Source organism: Canis lupus, chromosome 9, assembly GCF_011100685.1.
Source record: "Canis lupus familiaris isolate Mischka breed German Shepherd chromosome 9, alternate assembly UU_Cfam_GSD_1.0, whole genome shotgun sequence".
NCBI lineage: Eukaryota > Metazoa > Chordata > Mammalia > Carnivora > Canidae > Canis > Canis lupus.
The window spans coordinates 393934-413153 of NC_049230.1; the positions used below are offsets into that span (position 1 = coordinate 393934).

At 67.5% G+C, this 19220-nt stretch overlaps 1 protein-coding gene across 17 annotated transcripts in view; it reads left to right on the forward strand.

Annotated features, from left to right (window-relative positions):
* The window catches only part of B3GNTL1 (UDP-GlcNAc:betaGal beta-1,3-N-acetylglucosaminyltransferase like 1), a 49984-nt gene that overhangs the window by 27580 nt on the left and 3184 nt on the right, over nucleotides 1-19220 (forward strand). For 11 of the 17 annotated variants that reach the window (XM_038546186.1, XM_038546187.1, XM_038546188.1 and 8 more), the window contains 7 exons: nucleotides 2768-2833; nucleotides 6283-6378; nucleotides 11188-11283; nucleotides 14245-14369; nucleotides 17608-17743; nucleotides 17838-17906; nucleotides 18058-18132. In XM_038546186.1, the coding sequence (XP_038402114.1) occupies nucleotides 2768-2833; nucleotides 6283-6378; nucleotides 11188-11283; nucleotides 14245-14369; nucleotides 17608-17743; nucleotides 17838-17906; nucleotides 18058-18132 (663 nt within the window). Of the gene's footprint in view, nucleotides 1-2767; nucleotides 2834-4565; nucleotides 5867-6282; nucleotides 6379-11187; nucleotides 11284-14244; nucleotides 14370-17607; nucleotides 17744-17837; nucleotides 17907-18057; nucleotides 18133-19220 lie in introns of those variants that run through there. The other 6 variants (XM_038546190.1, XM_038546194.1, XM_038546201.1 and 3 more) reach the window with 4 other exon arrangements.

Genomic DNA, 19220 nt, shown 5'->3' on the forward strand with positions numbered 1-19220 from the left:
TTATTTTTAATGATCTCTATACCCAAGGTGGGGCTCGAGCTTACCAGCCTGAGATCAAGAGTCGCATGTGCTACCAACTGAGTCTGCCAGGCTCTTTTCTTCTTTAAACGTTGGCAGCACTCACTCCTCGTGCCATCTGAACTTGGGCTTTCTTGTGGAGAGAGAGTTTTGGTTACTAATTAAATATATGTAATTTTATACTTTCATGGGTCTATTGAGATTTTGTTTCTTCTTCAATTACAGAAACCCACGTCTTTTTAGGGATTGTCTGCGTCACCCCAAGTGTCTGGTTGGCAGCATGCAGTTGATATGGGCTCCCTGGGAGCCCCCCACCTTTCCCGGGAGCCCTCCACCTTCCCTGGGAGCCCCCCCACCTTTCCTGGGAGCCCTGCACCTTCCCCGGGAGCCCCCCACCTTCTCTGCTGTCTTCCTTTTCATTCCGGCCTTTACTTGCTTGTGTCTTCTCTTCTCTGTCAAGCTCAGGAGTCAACAGATGACAGCTCACGGGCCAAACCCACAGGCAGCTTTTTTTTTTTATGGTCTCTGAGCTAAAAATGGTCGTTTTTTTTTTTTTTTTTAAGTATTGTAAAAACAAAATAAAAGAATAAAACACAAGAATATTGGCAGAAAGCACATGTGGCCACAAAGACGGAAATATTTAGCATCTGGCCCTTTGTGCAAGTTCGCTGGTCTCCAGTGTAGCTAAAGGTTGAATTTCCTGTGGTTTTCGAAGTATCGATCATTGTCTCCCCTGATTTGCTCTGGAGTTTTCCTTCTTTCTCTTTCTGCTCAAATCTTTATTATTTTCTTCTGTTTACCTTTGGTTTAGTTTGTTCTTTTTCGTTGTTTCCTGAGAAACCCATGGTTGGCGGCACAGGTGCGGCTGCGTCTGTGCAGCTCCGAGTCTGCCCTGACCGCGCCTTCTCCTCGCCACCGTCCAGCCCCGTCGCTCGTGTCTGCCTGAGGCTGGTGGATGTGCACGTCCCCCCCGTCGCACGTCCCCGCCTGAGGCTGGTGGGTGGTGCACGCGAGTGGGAGCAGGAGTGCCCGGCTCTCACCGCTGCCCCTTCCGCCCGTGCTGGTCCCCCTCCTGTTGCTGCGTCCCGGGCACTCCCGTCCCGGAGTCTCCTGTCGCCCGGGCCTGCCAACCCCCAGCCTGTGTCCGAGGCACAGCCTGCTTGTGTTACTAACGTGCGGCCTGACTTCGGGCCGGAGAATCGAGTTTATTGCCACCTGTCGCTGTACTTGGCTGCACGCCGGGCTGGGGCCTGAGTGTTTGCTCTGTGGGCGCCTCCGGGGGCTCGGCTGCTGCGGGTGCGGGTGCGGGCGCAGGTGCGGGCGCAGGTGCAGGTGCAGGTGTGCAGGTGCGGGCCAGGCGTGGGTGCCAGCGCGGGCACAGGCACGGGCTCGTGCTGTGGGCCTCCGATGCCGCGGCTGTCCTGCCTCAGGAGGTGGTGGGCGCTCGCCCTGGAATGTTCTGGGAGCTCGGGGTTCTGGGCATCTTTGCTGTTGGCCTTGATGGTCTCTCGGTTAACCCGTGCTCAGGCCGACCCAGAGCTAACTGCTGTAGGATCGTGGGGAAGCACACCCCATTCCTTCGGCTGCACGACAGGGGTGGTGGCGTTGGCTCCGTGTGTCCAGGGGCAGAAGGTCCCGATGAGCATCCAAGGACGAGTGTGTGACGTCTGTGAATGGAGTCATCGAAAACGGCCTGGAGTGGACACGTCGTCGTCCCACGCGTCTTCCGGGGGCCAAGCGCACGGGCCTGAGCCGGCCCCGCTCCTGCACGACGCGCATGGTGCCCCTTCCCACGCCGTGGGGCCAGTGCTCAGTGGGGAGGTTGGGACGGGGTCTGGCGCCCGGGGTGTAGGCCACGCGGGGTCCGGGCCGGTGCAGCCACGGGGAGACCAGCTGTCCTTGCTGGAAACACCGTGTGGCCGGGTGCTGGCAGCTTCCGCTCCCCACGTGGAGCCCGGCGCAGACGGCTGGAGGAGGTCGGCACCCGCGTGGACGTCTCCGTGAGGCCCCGGACACGGGAGCCACACTTCCCTTCCAGGGAGATTGGCCCGTGTCCCCGCCCCGCTGCCTTGCCCTTCCCGTTCTGCAGGGGGACCGGGCTGACCTTGGGTGTGACCTCCGTGCCCCCCGCTCTGCCGCAGCCCCCAGCTCCCCTGCGTCCCCCCCAGGGCCCCAGGCTAGCCGACCAGGCCCTGAGATCGGGACCCCAGAAGCCCCGCGCTTTACGTCAGCTCCCGTTCCCACACCTTCGTCCCCTCCCGTGCGTTTCCTTCCTGCCGGTGGGGGGGTGGGCTCCCCGCAGTCCGCAGCCCCGTCCGGCTGACCTTGCTCCACCTCAGGAATGTGGTTTCTGGCTCCCCCGGCGTTGGCATCGCGCGTGCTGCTGAGACGGTCCGGGCACCGCAGCTGGGTCGCACTGGTGACCGGCGCCGACCGTGAGGCGCAGGCGGCGTCCTGGCGTCCCACTCGCTGGCTCCCCCGGGGGCGTTTCCGGCGTCTCCGGACGACCCGCGCCCGACCCTTTGCCCCAGTGGGTGAAGGTGCCGTGTCTTGGGAGGCGTGTCCTCGGCTGAGCGCGCTGCTGGAGCCGATGGCAGAGCACGAGCCCTGGTGGGGACGGCCAGCGTCTCCCCGCCCACAGATGGCTCCTGTCACGTCTCTGCCCACTTCACTGTTGGGTTTTCTGTCTTTTTCTTTCTAATTTGTGGGATTTGCTCTTTATGAGTTTAAATTGTGTCTTTTGCTGCAGGACGATGTGATGATGCCCCAGAGGGTGAGGCTGCAACTGGACGCTGCTACCCGGCACCCGACAAGCGTGAGTCCTGCGCCCGTCCCCACCCCGTCCCCACACGGTCCCCGCGTTCCCCAGGCCGCCCCCAGTGTGTCCCGGGCCGGGGCGGGCTCGGCAGGTGACCCCGGCCCTCAGGAGAGCTGCTCCGGGGAGGCCAACGTGCACCGGGCACGATTTGCAGGGAGCGCATGGGACCCAGCGGAGGGCGGGCTCGGCGCCGCTCCTGGAGCCGGGTTGGGCCCGGAGCACCGACTTCCCGCTGCGTCCTCGGCGGCCGCTGCCCGCACGCACCCCCGCACGCACCCCGGGTCTGCCCTCGGGCCCCGAAGGCCCAGGGTCCTGAACCGCAGCCACTTGGGCCGCTGAACGTTACATGTTTTCAGGGAAGCGTGTCCTTGAAATAAGAATAAGTCCGATCAGGTCGGGCCCTCAGCTGTGTCTTGAGAAGCGACTACTCTGCTCCTTGGTCTGGAAGCTTCCGGAAGGGGGCCGTGTGGGAGGCTCACAAGGGCCCCTCGGCCCAGGTCGTGTCCTGGGGACCTGGTGTCGGGGCCGAGGGCAGCGGCCACTAGAGCCCCCCCGACGGCGGGCAGCCCGGCCCCAGTGTCCCCGCAAGCGCCCCCATCGGCCCGGACTCGGGGGGCCGGCTCACACAGCAGCGCCCTTCCCGCCACACCACCCGAGACGCTCCGCGTGAGCCAGGCCGAGCGACACGGGAAGGCAGCCCGTGGCCAGGAGCTACGGCCCCACGGGTGGACCCAGAGGCAGAGGGTGCGGGTCGTCCCGTGAGGAGGGTGTGCAGCCCTGGGCCCGCCCCGCCCGCCGCCCACCTGCGGGGTGTCGTCCGTGCTGTGTCCTTGTTGGGGAGAGAAAAAATGAAAGTATGTCTGGGGGGACTTGGGTTTACATCTGAAAGGAGGACGGAGAGACTGGGCTTCCAGAAGCTTCCTTCCCTGGGCCCGGCAGCTGCAACGGCAGCATCGCAGACAGCACCCCGCTGGCCCCAGGGTGGCCCCGCCAGCTGTCCTTGCTCAGGACCCGGGACCCTGAGCAGCTGTGTGCCTGCGGTGGCCGGGCCCAAGGTGCTGCACTTTGCGGCGGGCGGTGAAGCGCATGACCCCGGGTTGTCAGCGCGGAGACACAGGGCTCAGGTGTGTGCTGGACGGTCCTCTGCGCGCAGGTGCGCCGGCCGCCAAGTTGAGGGGCATAAGGAAGTTGGGAAAACGCCAACTGTCGTCGTGTCTTAATTGTAATGAAAACAACATCGGCTCACACTTTTCTGTATGAAGTCGTAGGTTAGTTTGTCTTGTGGGCCCCGTGATTACATCCCCTGGGGCTCCGTCCCCGCGCTCGGGGGGCCCTGGCTCGCGCGGTGTCCCCACCCCGTCCCCGCACACACGGCCTGGCTCCTGCGTCCGTCTCACTGGCCCAGAGCAAAGGCAGCAGGTTGCCGCGTGGGCCGGGCTCGTGTCCCCGTGAGGCCTGACCTACAGACGTCTTAGCTTGCAGCTGGCGGCTGGCTGCGTCCGCTGCTGATTGTTTGGAAAGAAGGAGATGATGCTGGATGCACGCTTGTCCGCGGCCGTTTACAGGGAGGCCACATGATCTGGAGTGAAGGCCGCGGGTGACACGGTGACGCTTCCACAAGCCCCCCCCCGTTGCCGGCCGACCGCAGAAGTCCCGGGTGTCTCGTGCCGGGGCTCTGGGACGGGCGCGGGATGGGACCCTGGGGGGCTCCTGGTGGGTGCGCAGCTGGGCGTGGGAGGGCAGGGGCTGCCCCGCAGGACCAGCGGGAGCACCATACAGTCGCATGCCTCCCATCACGGCTCCTCCACCGTGGCCCTGGCAGCACTGTGGGGGGGGCGGGGTTTGGTGGTGACCTGGCCATGCCCTGTGAACACCCTTCCTGGGGGGCACCGAGTCCCCATGGGAAGGTGGGTGCTCCTGGCAGGTGCTGCCTCTTCCAGGAGAGGGGCCGAGGGGGCCTGGGGTCTCCGTCTGCACACACAGACTGTGCTCAGTGCACCCACGTCCCACCCGGGGGTAACCGCCACTGTGGGACCCTCTGCCCACAGTAGCCCAGGGCGAGGGCTCGCGGCAGGGCCAACCCACCGGGTTCTGGGTGCGTGTGTCCCAGGTGGCCGCTGTTGGGGAAGAGCACGCGTCCCTCGGCGCCCCCGCACGTGTGAGCGTCGCACCTGCCCAGTGAGCACGGCCTGCTCACGCGTGTCCGTGTCCAGCCTGGGGCCGGCGTGTGCTCAGTGTGTCTGACTCCCCGGTTTCCCAGCGCTGGGTGTGGGCGCGGTGGGAGCTGCTGTGCGACCCTGTGGTGAGCGAGCGCCCGGGGAAGCGGGCTCCCACACACAGTGGGCAGGCCTCCCGTGACCCGTGTCCTGGGCGGTTGCCCTCAGCCTTCAGGAAGGCCGTCACCCCGTGACCCCGGGGCGCCACCTGGGCTGTGGTTCTGCCCCCAGCCGCCTGCGGCGGGAGAACACGACGGCCTAAGATCCTAGTTTCCGTGGCTTCCTGCAACTCTCAGCCCCCGGGACAGTCAGCGAATGCAGGCCGCGTCCCCGTGCATCCTCCGTGCACCCCCATGCAGTCCCCGTGCGTCCCCCATGTGCCTCCGTGCATCCCTGTGCGGCCCCGTGCGGCTGGGGGGCAGCGGGAAGGGCCGCGTCTGTCCCCCTGACGGAGCAGGTCAGGTCACGTGCGCCCTCCGATGGCCACGGTGCAGGTTGCACGGACCCCGTGGCAGTGGCCCCCGTGGCAGTGGCCCGGCCGTGTCGCCCTTGGACCAGTCAGCCGTGGTGCCGGGTGTTGGCACGCAGCTTCACAGGGTGTACGCGGCCTGATTCTCCTCCAGTGGCCCTGGGAACTCCCGGGGACCGTCCTGCCTGGGCGACTCCGGGCCACGCAGGAGAACCCGCTGTTCCGTGACGTGTGATCTGCTGGAAAGACGATGCTGGTGGAAACTGAGGGCGGGCACATTGTTACCTGGAGGTGGACCGCGTCACCCCTTACGTGGGAAGAGACGGGACCAAGGACTCGCCGCAGGTGGGACCCGCAGCACCGCCCCCCAAGGTCACTGCCCGCAAGGGCCACGTTGGCCCCGAGGCTGAGCCCGCGCAGTGCCCTCCCCGCCTCACGTCGTCGGGGACGCCCGTTCCACCGGCGGCCTCGCAGGAAGTGGTCCGGGCGCCCGGGCGGCCCACGTGGGGCTCCGTGTGGGACTCTGTGCCCACACTCATGTCCACCGGCAACACCCGGATGAGTGACCTTGCGGGCGGTGACCTTCGGGGTGTCCTCCATGACAGCTCCAGGCCCAGGGCAGTTCCAGGGTGCTGCTCGGCCTGGCACCCTCGTGTCCCCTGCGCCCAGTGGGTGTCCCGGGCTGATCCGATGCGGCGCTGGCGGGTGCGCGTGCACAGGTGTGGGAGCCGCCGCTGACCTTCGGGCTTGTGGTTCCGCAGATCATCGGTTGTCAGGTGAGGAGGGAGCCCCCCGACTCCACGGAGCGGTACACGCGGTGGATTAACCAGCTGGCGCCGGAGCAGCTCCTCACCCAGGTACCCTGCTGGGGGGTCGGGGGCCCTGACGCCTGGGCCTGGGGGGAGGCGGTGTCGGCGGGGGCTGGGGGCCATCCCGGGGCCTGCAGGAGGGAGCCCCCCGGGAGGCACTGCCCCCACCCACGCGGAGGCCCCCACGCAGCAGGTGCGTCTGCATTGGGGTTAACTCGTCACAGTTGGGGACGATGAAGGGAGATCCCATGAACGGCCTTTTATAGGGTCCGGTGGCCGAGGAGCAGAGAAGCTGATTTGCCTTCCTGCTGCTGTAACACTGGTCGGAAGGGGCCGGCGTGTGGCCCGCGCGCCCCTCACGTGGACATCCGCAGGCTTGGGCCGTGGGGCGGGGGGCCATGCCGCTCCCTCCTGCCCCTGGCGGCTTCCCCTCAGTAGAGGACGTCCTTCCGTGTGGGGCAGGGGCGCCTCCTGAGCCCGGCCCCGCGCCGCCTCCTCCCCTGCAGCAGGTGAAGCTGCCCAAGGGCGCAGGCGGCCTCGAGGCGTCACACCTCGTGATCCGGGGCCGCGGACGGGCTGCTGCACACTCGCCTGTGGATGCGTGAGTGTGGCCACAGCCGCAGCAGCCCGCGAGGCCTACGGTCCCTGCTGCCACGCCCTGGTCCTTCCCTGTCGGGGCCCAGCCCGTGGGTTCCACGCGTCAGGGACGTGCTGCCCTTTCACGGACACTGTGTCAGGATACACACGTGTGCGCCTGTCAGGTTTCTCTTAAGATCCCAGCACACTCGGCGGAGAGTTGGAAAGTGCGCTCACGTTCCCAACTGGGGACTTAAAGTCCCTCTTCGGCATGGAAGTTCCCAGCCTCCCGTCGGCCTGCGGGTCCCCCGACCTGGGCCCCGAGGCTCCTGCGACGCGGCTAGGCGCCACCCAGTGCCGCGAGGCCTTGGAAACTGCTCAGCGCCAAGCATCAGAGCGTGGGCTGCGGGGCGGCCCGGCCTGCGTGTCTGGTGCGCGGGGGCCGCGTAAGCCGACGCCGAGGGCGCGGTGGAGATGCAGGGGGCACGTTTTCAGCCCGAGATTCGAGTCCTGATTGCTAACGAGACCTAACAAGTAAGCGTCATCGAAATAATTAAGGCAGGGCCCTCTTACATAGGTTGTCCTTTGTCACGTGCTTGGTCAGCCGAAGGAAGCCGTGTTGCTGGAGCCACTTGTCCGCCGCCGCCGGTGTGGACAGAGCACCGCCCGGGCTTGGGGCTGCCAAGGACTGCGGGGCCGGTGCCGCCGGGGTGACTGGAGACCGTGGAGCCCCCTCCCCGATTCTGACCCGCCCTCGACGCTCACAGACGTACGCGGCTGGAACACACTGGGCTGCACTATTTTTCCACGTTTTCTCATTGAAAGGGAGCGTCGTGCCGCACGTCCATGGGCCGCAGCCGCCCGTGGGGAAGTGGTTCTGAGCAGGTTCCTAAGACGCACCCGGGACAGGAAACCTCCTAACGGCTGCTTCTCCGTCAAACCCAGAAGCCGCGGAGTTTGGATTGAACATCAAAGCTGCTTCTTGTTGCCACGTGGGTGTTAAAATGTCAGGATCCTGGAACGTCTGTTATCTGCCTAGAGAGAGTCTTCCAGCAAATTAGAAATAAGGATAATAAACCACAGGAATCTGGAAGTGAGTCACACAGACTCCACTCTTCTGCATGGAGAAGCGTCCCCGGCGCTTCCTGGTGAGAGGCCGAGGCCTGCGAGCGTCGTTGGATCCTTCCTCCTTTAGCTCCGAGGCTTCTCCCCTGAATAAAACTGAGCTCGTTGTGCCAAGGCTCATCCTGGCTTCGTCGAGGGGCCGCAGCGTCTGCCGGGATCCACTGACGCCTGTGCACCTCCTGCGCCTTCCGGAGGGCGGGCTGGGTGCGCGACCCCGAGCCTCCCGGGAGCCACCTCCTCCCGATGAGGTCTAAGGAACTCGATTATCTGATTTGTAGGGGACACAGCAGAACCAGGAGGACACAAAGTCAAAAGGGAATCGGGGTGAGACCAGGAACTCCTGGGACTTGTCACCGCAGACACCTGCCAGGTGTGCCGCTCTCCCTCAGGTGCACCCAGCCCTGCCTCTGCCCCGGGCACACCTGCGTGCGCGGCCACGCAGGAATGTGGAACCGGGAGAGCTCGGAGGCCCCTGAACCCTGCCCGCCCGTCGCTGGGGAGCCACTGGCCGGTCCAGGCCTGAGTCACGGAGACGCGACCTTGTTTCGGCCGAAGCCTCCCTGGCGAGACCGGGATGGGCACACCGGCTCCCGGCCAGTCCCGTCAGCGGCGTCCTCTGCGGGTGAAGTTTCGTTGTCCGCCGCCACCGGAGTGTTCACGGTCGCCGCCGTTTTGCACATGGTGGCCGCACCGAGCAGCTGTGGCCCGAGAGACCTGAAACCTTAGTATGTGGCTCTTTGGAGAAAAGCCTGCGTCCCGGGCGCCCCTGCAGCGGCCACCGGCAGGTGGGGGGCTGAGCACCTGGAGCCCCTGAGGGCCGCGCGGGAGCAGGTGGGAGTTTTCCCTCGGGAGGCCCTGCCCCTGGACGGCTCGGGAGGGCGCTACCCGCTCCCCCGCCCGCCCTTTCAGGAAGAGCACGTTGATCCTCAGTTCCCAGCTCCACGTACCTTGCGTGGCGACGTGGCGGCCAGGACCTGCCCCAGCTGTGGGTGGTGCCAGGGCGGGGCACCCAGGTGGTCACAGAGCTCCCGGGGCAGCAAGAGGCTGGAGCAGGTGTCCCCGAGTCGCCCGCAGCCGGAGGGAGACGGGTCCACGAGGGCACGGCCTTCGCTCCACGAGGACGTGCACCTGCAGACACCCTGCCTGGCCCCCGCTGCGGTCCTCATCTGGGGATTCGGGGACCCGCGGGTGTCGCCATCCCCGGGCTCCAGGGCGAACGTGAACCATTTGCCGGGGACTCAGGTGTGGAGTCCGGAGAGGATGGCATGTGGGCCCTCGGGAGAATCAGGGAGATGTCCTCGTCACTCACGTGCAGTCACGCGGTCAGGGCGCTGGCACCTGGAGGGCAGCCGGCATCCTCCGTGCTCAGGTGTGTGACACCTTCAGAGTCTAGAAGCCAAGAAACGGTGCGTCTCAGGTGAGGGGATCCCGGGCCTTGGATGAGGAAGGAATAGACATCGGGGGCAAGACCAAGGGCCATGGGCCGTGTGGCCTGGATTTGGGGACAACTGGCTGCTTCTGACGGGACCGAAGGAGACGCGCCTTCCTCACTCGCTTCACTCCGTCGTCACGTCGGGGAACTGTGGCCCCTGGACCCGGGGCCCCTCCCAGGCCCCGGCCCCCTGCTCGCTGCGCCCGGGGTGTGGACCAGGCGGGGTCGTCGTGAGCGTCCCAGCCCTGCTGTGCAAAACCCCAAATATTTCTTTTTCCCAGAACTAGCTTAAGGAGGGTCATTGTTCGTATTTCCTTAAAAGAAAAGCACCTCCTGATTTAGGGAAAACGGAGGGGACCTCGTTAAAGCGGCGTCTTCCCCACGCACCCGTGTTAGCTGAAAGCCCTTCCTACGAGGCTTTTAGGGCGTTAGGAGGGGGCTAGGCGGTGCCAAGGCCAAGCCCGTCCCCCAAGGGCACAACCCAGCCACGCGGGGAGCACCCGAGACGTCCCCACACGCACTCCACACCCAACTCGGACTGAGCAGGTTCGGCAGGACACCAGCTCCCGGGGCGGGACGGAGGGGTGCGGCCCCAGACCCAGGAGCCCCCGGCCACCTGCGCCCCGCAGCTGTAGGGCACACAGGCTGGGGTGAAGGGCGTCTCGGGCCCTCGGACCAACGTAAGCATGGCCAGACACCCCCGAGGCCTCTGCCTGGTGCCCGCGGGGTCGGGTGGGGGGCCGAGAAGGCAGACCAGCCTGACGCTGTAAGGAGTCCCTGGAAGGGGCACCTGCCCTCGGCCCAGGTCATGACCCCGGGTCCTGGACGGAGCCTGCCTCTCGCTCGGCCGCTCACAAAGAAGCAGAATCTTAAAAAAGAAGAAATCAAGAGAAACCTGCTGGAGTTGTGCGGAGTCTCGTGTCCCAGGAGTCCGCGGACTCGGCTGTCACCTCCAGGCCTCCCTCTGGCCTCCTACCCGCAGGGTCGTGCCCTGGGCACCGTGAACCCGTTGTCCCTGTTCGCCCCGACCTGGAACAAGGTGCCCTTTGGCCCCAGCTCCGGGTCTGCCTAGCGCGGCGTCGGTTGGGGCGCAGAGGGCGCAGCGGGAAGGCGTTGCCTCCACCCGGTGGGGCCCTCGGGGCCTCGGTGGGCTCGTGCGCTCACGGAGAGCTGTGGGCTTTTGTCGGCCGTGTGGGGCCCGTCCTTGTCCTGTGAATGCGGCCTCCGGCGACCGGTGCCGTGTCCCTCACGACCCTGTGGTCCCTGGTCGCGGCGTGGGCCCCAGGATGACGGGCTCCGTTCACAGGGTTTCTGCACTACTTTCACAAGGGCCCTTGGTGTGTGGTTTTGTGACGGGACAGGCTGTGGGGTCGGGGTGTGTTGCCCGCGGGATGACTCTGAGGGTCTGACATCCCGGGGCTTTGCCGGCGTGCGCTCCACCCGGGCGCTCCTTCCTGGCGGGCCGTGGGTTTGAGTTTTTCTGTCTAAACCATCATTTTGGCCTCGGAGAGATCCGTCGCGTCGGTTTCTTCGGTCACTTCACAGCTCGCGTCCTTCGAGGGCCCCGTCCCTCGCATCTGCGCTTTTCACGTCGGGTCCGTTTCTCTGGTCTTGATGCGAAGCTGCGTGTGTGTCTGTTCCCACGTGGACGTGACCGGCACGTGGGCAGGGCCCCCGCGGGCAGTGGGCTGCAGGCCGACCTTGCCCGTCTCTCTTGCTCCTAGGTGTTCACTTCCCACGGCCCCACTGTCGTCATGCCCACCTGGTTCTGCTCTCGCGCTTGGTTCTCCCATGTGGGCCCATTTGACGAGGGCGGGCAGGTAAGCGTGGGCCCTCGTGGTCCTGTCCTCCGGGGTTGGGGCTCCGGGGGGGGGGAGGGCCGTCTGAGGAGCCTCCCGGCGCCTGTCCTGCTGGCGGGACGGGGCGCCCACCCGCGGCCTGCGACCCCGGCACAGCCCGGGATTTCCGCGTGGGACTGCCAGTGCCCGGGGCATCCCCGCCTGACTCACACGGGCCCTCTGTCCACACGGGGCCGGCTCGTCATCCGGGCCCCGTCCTGCCCGTGGCCCCACCTGGGGGGTCTGCCCCAACGTGGGGACCTGGCCTCACCCCTCTCCCTGCCCCTGCAGCCGGACTGTGAAAGCGCCTACAGTCAAGTAATAAAAGGGAATCTTCGGGTTGGCTTGTTTTCCCTTAAACTTCCCTCAAGTTTGGCTTTGGGGACGTGGGGTCTGGTCCCTGTGACGGGAGCCGGTGCCATCAGACTTCCCTGTTGACCGTGGATGCGCCCCCCGCTGCCAGCCCGAGGGCAGGGCGAGCGGACACGGCTGCCAGGGGGTCTGGGCCGCAGGCTCTTGGGGGCCCGGGGACCCCACTGCCGCCCTGGGGGCTCATCTGCGCGGGACCAGCCCCGGCCCAGCCCCCCACGCTGGCCCATGTCCCCCGCGGCCACCCACGCAGCCTCTGGGCCCAGGGCCATTCTCACATGGGCGCCCAAGGGCCCAGCCGGCGGCGTCTGCACCGGGACACAAATGGGGGCTGCTCCACAGGGTCCCCGCAGCCCTGCTGCCCGCCCTTGTGTCCCCAGGGTTGGCCCGGGCCGGGAGCATGTGTGGCACCGTGTGTGGCTGCAGCTCGTGGACGGGCGCTCGCCCCTGCTCGTGGGAGCCCGGGCACCCTGTCACGGAGGGGCGCTGCCGCCTGATTCTAGGGGTTGGGCAGCCGCTCTGCTCCTGTTCCTGCCCCTCATTCCTAAGTGGAGAGAACTTGACCTCGTGGGCCCGACCTCAGCTCCCTGGGGGCAGTAGCACAGAGGCAGGAGCGACGGGGGCGGGCCCAGGCGCCCCAGCACATCCCTCCACAGCTGCCGCACACGTGCTCTGTTGCTGCTGCTGCTGAGCCCAGCACCTTCCCCAGAACGAGCCCAGAAATGGTCGTGAGGTCCCGAGGTCCTGAGGTCCTGGGACAGAAAGGCCTGACCCGACCTAGGTCACAGCTGAGCCTCAGCGCCCGAACATCAGGCCTCGTAGCTCAGAGTGATTCTTCCTGGAGAGGCGGCACCTGCCGCAGGGAACCTCGTCCGTCCCCTCGTGGGTCAGGGACCCCCTGGGACCCCAGGACCACCCCAGGGATGGGAAGTGCTCCCTGGTCCTTGGTGCCATCCCCAGGAAATGGGGAGCTGACGACACTCGGGGGCTGTGCTCTGAGGGGACGCTGACACCCGACGGCTGGGCACGGGCTGGGGGCCTGGTCCCCGGGGATTGTCCGTGGGCCCCCGTGAGAAGGAAAGTGCCCCCAGGGTCGGGAGTGGAGGGTAGGTGACCCGAGGTGGGGGGGCAGAGGAGGTGGGGAGGTCTAGGAGGTGGGGGGGGCAGGGGAGGTCGGGGCGGGGTGCAGGGGAGCACCAGTGCCCCAGGAGCTGGGGGGTGCGGACCACACAGATGCTCCCACGGGCGGTTCCCTCTCCCACCGGGGAGGCCACCCCCCAGCAGCCAAGCTCCCCGTGTCTGTGGTCTGCCGTGGCCGAGAGTTTGCATGCTTTGTGCTGATGGGCTGGTGTCTCGAGGGCCCGGGTGCTTTGTCCCCATCCAGGGCTGGGTGAGTGGAGCTCAGGGTGTCGCCGCTCCGTCAGGGGCCGCGCAGGCGCCTCGTCCCCTCCCCTTGCCGGGTCCCCTCTCCTGAGGACGGGCAGGGCCTGCGGCCTCCGACCCGGTCCATCCGCGTTGCCCGCCGCACTGCGAGCCGCACCCACCCCCGGGATGGAAGGTTCTGGATTTCTCCCCTTAAACACCCTCCCCCCCCCGTGGCTCTTCGGACTCCTGCTCCCAGGGCCGCGTGCAGCGGCACCCTCCCTCGCTTCCCCCATGTGCCCTCCTGGTTTCCACTGCCGTGGGGAGGACACGCGCCCAGGTCCCTGGCCCTGGGCTCCTGGTCTCGGCCTGAGCATCCCGAACACCCTCCTACCTCGGGGCCGGGTGCGCGGTCCCTCGGCCGGCGGCTCCGGGGACTTGTCTCTGTTGGGAGAACCGAACCGGCCCACGGGGTCGCTCGCCGCTGGGCAGCTCAGGGCGTGGGGTCCACCTGCGTGACTCTGGGACACGGACGCGGTGGCTGGTGCGCCCCGACCTGGGCTCAGCGTTCTCTCCGGCTTTTACGGTTCTCAGTATAGGATTTCCGTTTTTTGCTCATTTTATTGCATTTTTTTTCCATGTCTTTTATCAAGTTTTTATTCAAACGCATGCTCCCTTGAGGACCTGGTAATAGGATCCTCGCTTCTCGCGTGATTTATCTCGTCCTCCTGGGTCTTCCCTTCTACGGACTGGACTGGCTCGGGAGCAGGTCCCGAGGTCCTGGGGCGGGGAGCCGGCCCGCCCGGCAGCCGGACGTGCAGGCAGCGGGGCCGCGAGCACCGCCCTGACACCTCCGCTCACTGGCGCTAGGAGCGTCGAGGCAGCAGACCCCGTGTCTGGCTGCCACCCCGACTGGTGGCGGGGGCGGGCCCCACCCAGGGACCCAGGGACCCAGGAGAAGGCGGGCACCCCGCGGGCAGGGAGCACCGTGTCTCGGGTTGGAGGGCGATGCTGGGGGCTGTCGCCCGCCACCCGCCTGTGCGTCACCCTGGGACACCCACACGTGCGCTGGAAGCTTGCGCGAGGCCGGCCATGGCGCCCACGTCCAGGCCTGGGTCAGCGCACGCGGGGAGCGGGACTCGGCAACTTGGGCCGTGAGCGAAGTCGCCGGCGCGGCTGACGCTGCTGCTGTCCCTGCCGCTGTCCCTGCAGGGTGTGCCCGAGGACCTGCTGCTCTTCTACAACCACCTGCGAAAGGGCGGCGGGGTCGTGCGTGTGGACCAGAGCCTCGTCCTCTACCGCTACCACCCGGACGCTGCCACGCACTCCGTCCTCGAGTACGTAGCCCCAGGGCTCCAGACACGTGCGGGGGCGGCGAGGCGCAGGGCCCGGGACCCGGGGTTGGTGGGGCAGGTCCCACCTCGGGGCAGGACGTCTGGGAGCGTCACGGGGCCGGTGGCCTTCGTGGGAGGAGGCGTCTCGGGGCCTGTGGACAGGGGTCTCCGGGGTGACCTCGCCTCCCGCGCCCCTCTGGGTTCGTGGCCTGCCCGCTGCCTCTGCTCCTCTCCACCTGCGCGCCCCGTGTCCCCGCAGCCCACCTGCCCCGGGCGCCGCTGGCTGACGTGGGAGCCGCAGGAAGGGCTGGTTGACGGTCACCGGTGCAGCCGCGCGTCCCGTGCTGCGCTGAGCGCGGAGGGCCCTGAAGCCACAGCCCCACGCAGGGGCTCCCGCGTCGGAGGCGGCGCTCGCTGGGCCTCCCTGGAGGGTGGGCTCCTGGGGGCGGCCCGTGCGCCGGGGGCAGGGATCTGTGCCGCGCGTGGGGCCCGACTGACAGGAGGCCCGTGGACGTCTGCGTGGGTCTTGTCGAGTGTTGAAGTTCAACTTCGTTCCCAGCTTCCAGCGCAGGAACTTGGTTTTGGGTTTTTCCGCTGAATCTGAACTTTTCCATGACAGCTTGAGTGCAGCATCGTGGTTTGGGGCTGGACTCGGGGTGGTTTGCGCCGTGGGGTCAGGGTCATGTCCAGGAGGCGGCCACGGCCGCGTGCGTGTATCTCACGGGTGTCTGGGCACGACCAGAACTGCACGGACGGGGACAGACGGACACCACATGGGAGGGTCCCAGGGGGAGGCCTGGAGCCGCCTGCCACCCGGGACCGCGCGTGTAGTCCACTCGCCTGTGGGATGCGTCCTGGTGCGAGACGAACCAACTCCAGGTACGTTTCCAAGGACTGGAATCCTCCACGGTGTGTTTTCTAACCACGTGGGATTAAAACAGAAATCATTAACACGTCGCAAAAATGCAAAATATTTGGAAAATAAGCAATCCGGGGAAAAAAATCACAAAGGAAATCAGGAAAAAAATGTATTTTAATGAAATTGTCAAAATTAGTGGAATTCACTGAAGCTCCCAGTCGACACACTTGAACAACTGGGAAACACAGAACCACGTATGATGGCATCAAAAATAAAACACGGGGGTGTGTGTGTCCTCTGCAAAGTACAAGAAATTCAAGGAAACCCGTCACGGGGATGGAGGGACGCCACCGTCCTGGGCCGAGGCCTCGGCGACCTGAGATCGCTCTCCCCAAAGCGCTGGGCGTTGGTCCCGGTACACGACCCACCGGCATTTTTGCGGAAACTACCGGATTCTAAGATTCACATGGAAAATTAGAGGAGCCAGGATGGACCCAAGAACCTTGACAGGAGCAAAAGGCCAGGTGTGGCCACGAGCCCGGCGACCGGGAGGCCAGGGACACGCGGGACGTGGTGCGGGAGGCAGATTTTTAACAAAGTTGGTGAAGGCCGCCGATGGAAGGAGGAGCCTGGGGGCGGCTGGGGGCGACGCTCCTACGGGGACCCCGTGACCTCACAGCCCCACTCGAGCGCGGGACACCCCTGACCGTTGGTGAACGGAGGCGGCGGCTTCACCAGGACCCGAAGCCTCGACTCAGAAACGCCGGGAGGCCCGGGAGGCACACGCGGACAAGGGGGGTGCTGGCGGCCGCGTGAACGGGAACCGTGGGCCGCACACGCCGGGCAGGCGCCCAGGACCCAGGATGGCGTCCCCACGGCAGGGAAGGGCGTCAACAGCAACCTCACACGACGACGTGGGCCCGAAGTACTGCAGCCGCCCGTAAGTAAGCTGGCCCGTGACCCCCTCGGTGACCCGGCAGCTCACGAGTGGCGGCGGTGACGGAGCGCCTGGGCCCCAAGGGGGTCCCTGCTGCCCACGGGCTGCGGCCTGCGGGGCTCCTGTGCCCCCGGCCGGCACTGGGTGAGGGGCTGTGACCCGCAGGGACCAGCCCGCGGGCTCCCGTCACACGGCTTCCGCAGCAGGGGTGACTGCGCCACAAGGATGGGCCTACCCGTGCGCCCAGACTCCTGCTCCGACCCCACGGCCCTCAGCACGGTGGCGCCCGCAATGGGCCACCCCAGCCACGCGGACGGAGGCCCCCTCCTTGCCCTGACCTGGTTCTTGGTGCCTCCACCGCGGGCGGCACCTGCCTGAGGCCTGGCATCCCGACACCTCCTCCCTGGACGCCGCGCCTCTGCTGCGCCTCTCGGTGGCCCTGCCTGTGCGACCTCAGGTGGTGCGTCTCTGGAGCGTCGCCACAGCCACCCCCGTCCTGGCCCGGGAGCCCCCATGGAGGCCGCTGCTGCCCCAGCGCATGAGATGTGGGGGGACGCCTCCCGCTGGAGGAGCGCAGGGGGCGCGGCAGGACGCAGGCAGGACGCAGGCAGGACGGCGGGAGCACCCTGGGGCCGCTTCTAAACTGCAGGGGTGTCCAGAGCAGAGGCCATGTCAGCGACTCGGGCGCAGCCTGCGTGGGCCCGGCGGCACCCTGGGCTCCTGGGGTTGGGCCGTCCATGCAGCAGGCGGTGGCCACGCCCTCGGGTCTGTGTCTCACCGCGAGGAGCCCTGGCTGCTGGAGGAGGGGGGACGCGCTGGCGGAGCTGCAGGGGGACAGGAGGCCACGGCGGGAGCACCTGTGCCCCGCCAGCCATGGCCCCACGCACACTCAAGGCCCTTGCGCCCTTCGCGTGCCCTCCAGTGCCCCGTGCCCTCCTGCGCACCCTCCCGCATCCCCTGCCTTGTCCCCTGTCGTGGACGTTGCCTGGCTGCATGGGCCTGGCCGCGAGGACTGGGAGCACAGGCCCCCCACTGGGCAGCGCTCCTCGGCAGCCCCGACGTGCTCAGACCGCCTGCGCCCCGCGTCCACGGAGCTCGGGTGCCCTGCCAGGCCCGAGCCCCGGAGGCTCCCCGACACCCCAAGAAAGGCCCGCCTGGCAGCGGCTGGGAGCGGGGACGATGGTGCCACCCTGACAGGTTCCACGCAGCCACGTGGGGCCTGACTCCCACCCTGTGTGCGCGGGAGCGGGGCCCCGAGGCAGCTCAGCGAGCCCCCGACACCAGCAGCTGCGTCTCCCCAGGTCCCTTGGTCTGCGTCAGGCGTGGGAACATCCCCGGGGCGGGTGAGGCCGTATGACCCGGCCGGGTCGTGCCCCGCGGTGCCCGGGGCTGGGGGGGCCCCCGTGTGCAGCCGACAGAGGCCCCCACCCCCGCTGCTCCCCCAGGACGACCATCTGGACGCACCGAGTCCGGTTCCTGGAGGAGCGTGTCCTGCCGCGCTGGGCCGCCTTCACCATCTGGAACGCGGGCCGCCAGGGGCGCCGGCTGTACCGCAACCTCTCGGCGGGGGCGCGGCGCAAGGTGGGTCCCCCCGTCCCCCCACCCTCTGCCCTGGCCCCCCACCCTGTCCCCCTGCCCCCTCCCCCCCAGCTCCCGCCCTCCGCTCCTCCCCCAGGTGGTGGCCTTCTGTGACGTGGACGAGAACAAGATCAGGAAGGGCTTCTACTGCTACGAGGACTCCGAGGTGTGCGCCCGCCCGGTGGCCTCGGCCCCACAGGGTCGCCCGGAGCCCCCCCTCCCTCCGGGATGGACCCTGCCTGGCAGGGGTGACCCCGGGCCCCTGGGAGCTGGGGGCCGTCGGCGCAGGCCCGCACCCAGCGCCCCTCTCCCCTCAGGAGGCGCCTAAGCCACGGGTCCCGATCCTGCACTTCCGAGCCGCCCGGCCGCCCTTCGTCATCTGCGTGAAGCTGGTACGTGCCCGCGCGCCCGGGGTCAACGTCGCTGCCCAGGCCCCGCCCGGGGTGCGGCCTCCTGAGTGCTGGGCTGGAGGGGAGGGGCCGTGGCCTCACGGGGCGCCTGGGATGTTGGGGCGTGCGGTGCCTGCAGACAGAGGCTGCGTTTCCATAAAAACGCTTTTCGGGAACTTACGACGTGCAGCCCGGCAGAGGCTGCAGCCGAGCCAAGGGGCTGCTGTGAGGAGCCCCCGACCGAGCCCCGGGCTGCCCCCCCCCCCCCCCCCCCCCCCCCGGCTTCCCCCTTCCCTTGGGGTCACGGGGCCCAGGCGCTGGGCTGCACGCAGCTCCGTCGGGCTCACACGAGCTCGGGAAACCCGGGGCCTGCCTGCACCCAGCTGACGTCCTTGGTGGCGACCACTGGCCGTGGCCCCGGTGACAGGGAGCCGCGTGCGGGTCCACATGCACGTTTGCCCAGCACGGGAGGTGGTGCCGGGGTAACCGGCCCATTCCCACGACGGCTGCAGCGTCTCGTGCTCCTCCCCGTTGTCACGGCCACCCCGTGCACCACGGGCCCTCGCGGCCAGGCTCTGCGTGTGCCCGACCTCTGGTGGCGCGGGGTCTCCGTGTGCAGACGTGGCCACGCGTGTCCGTTCTGCGCGAGTCCTGGACGCGGCCCCGTCGGGTGGGTGTGCACGCGTGTCCACCCGCGGCTTCCCTCTGCTGCGCTTGGACGCACACAAGTGCCATGATCACCCGTGCGCCCGGCTCAGCTGGGTTCTGGTGCCGCCGCTGGGCCCCGAGGGTGGGGGGAGGAGGCTGCGCCCCCAGCTGCCTCCCCCTCCGTGGTGGCTGCCCCATGACCCCACAGATGCCCCCCCGCCCTGGACCCCCCTGAGGTTCGGTTCTGCGGGGGCTGACCCCGTGTCAGCACGGCCTCGTGATACGCGCCGCACACCCCCGCGCACGCCGTTGTTTTAGATTTTTAAATCTCCTTGGAGGGAAATGGCGGCCGCAGGCCCCTCCCCCCAGCAGGGAGCCCGACCCCCCGACCCCACGACCCCGGGGCACCACCGCCTGAGCCACCGCGCACCCTCAGTGTCTGG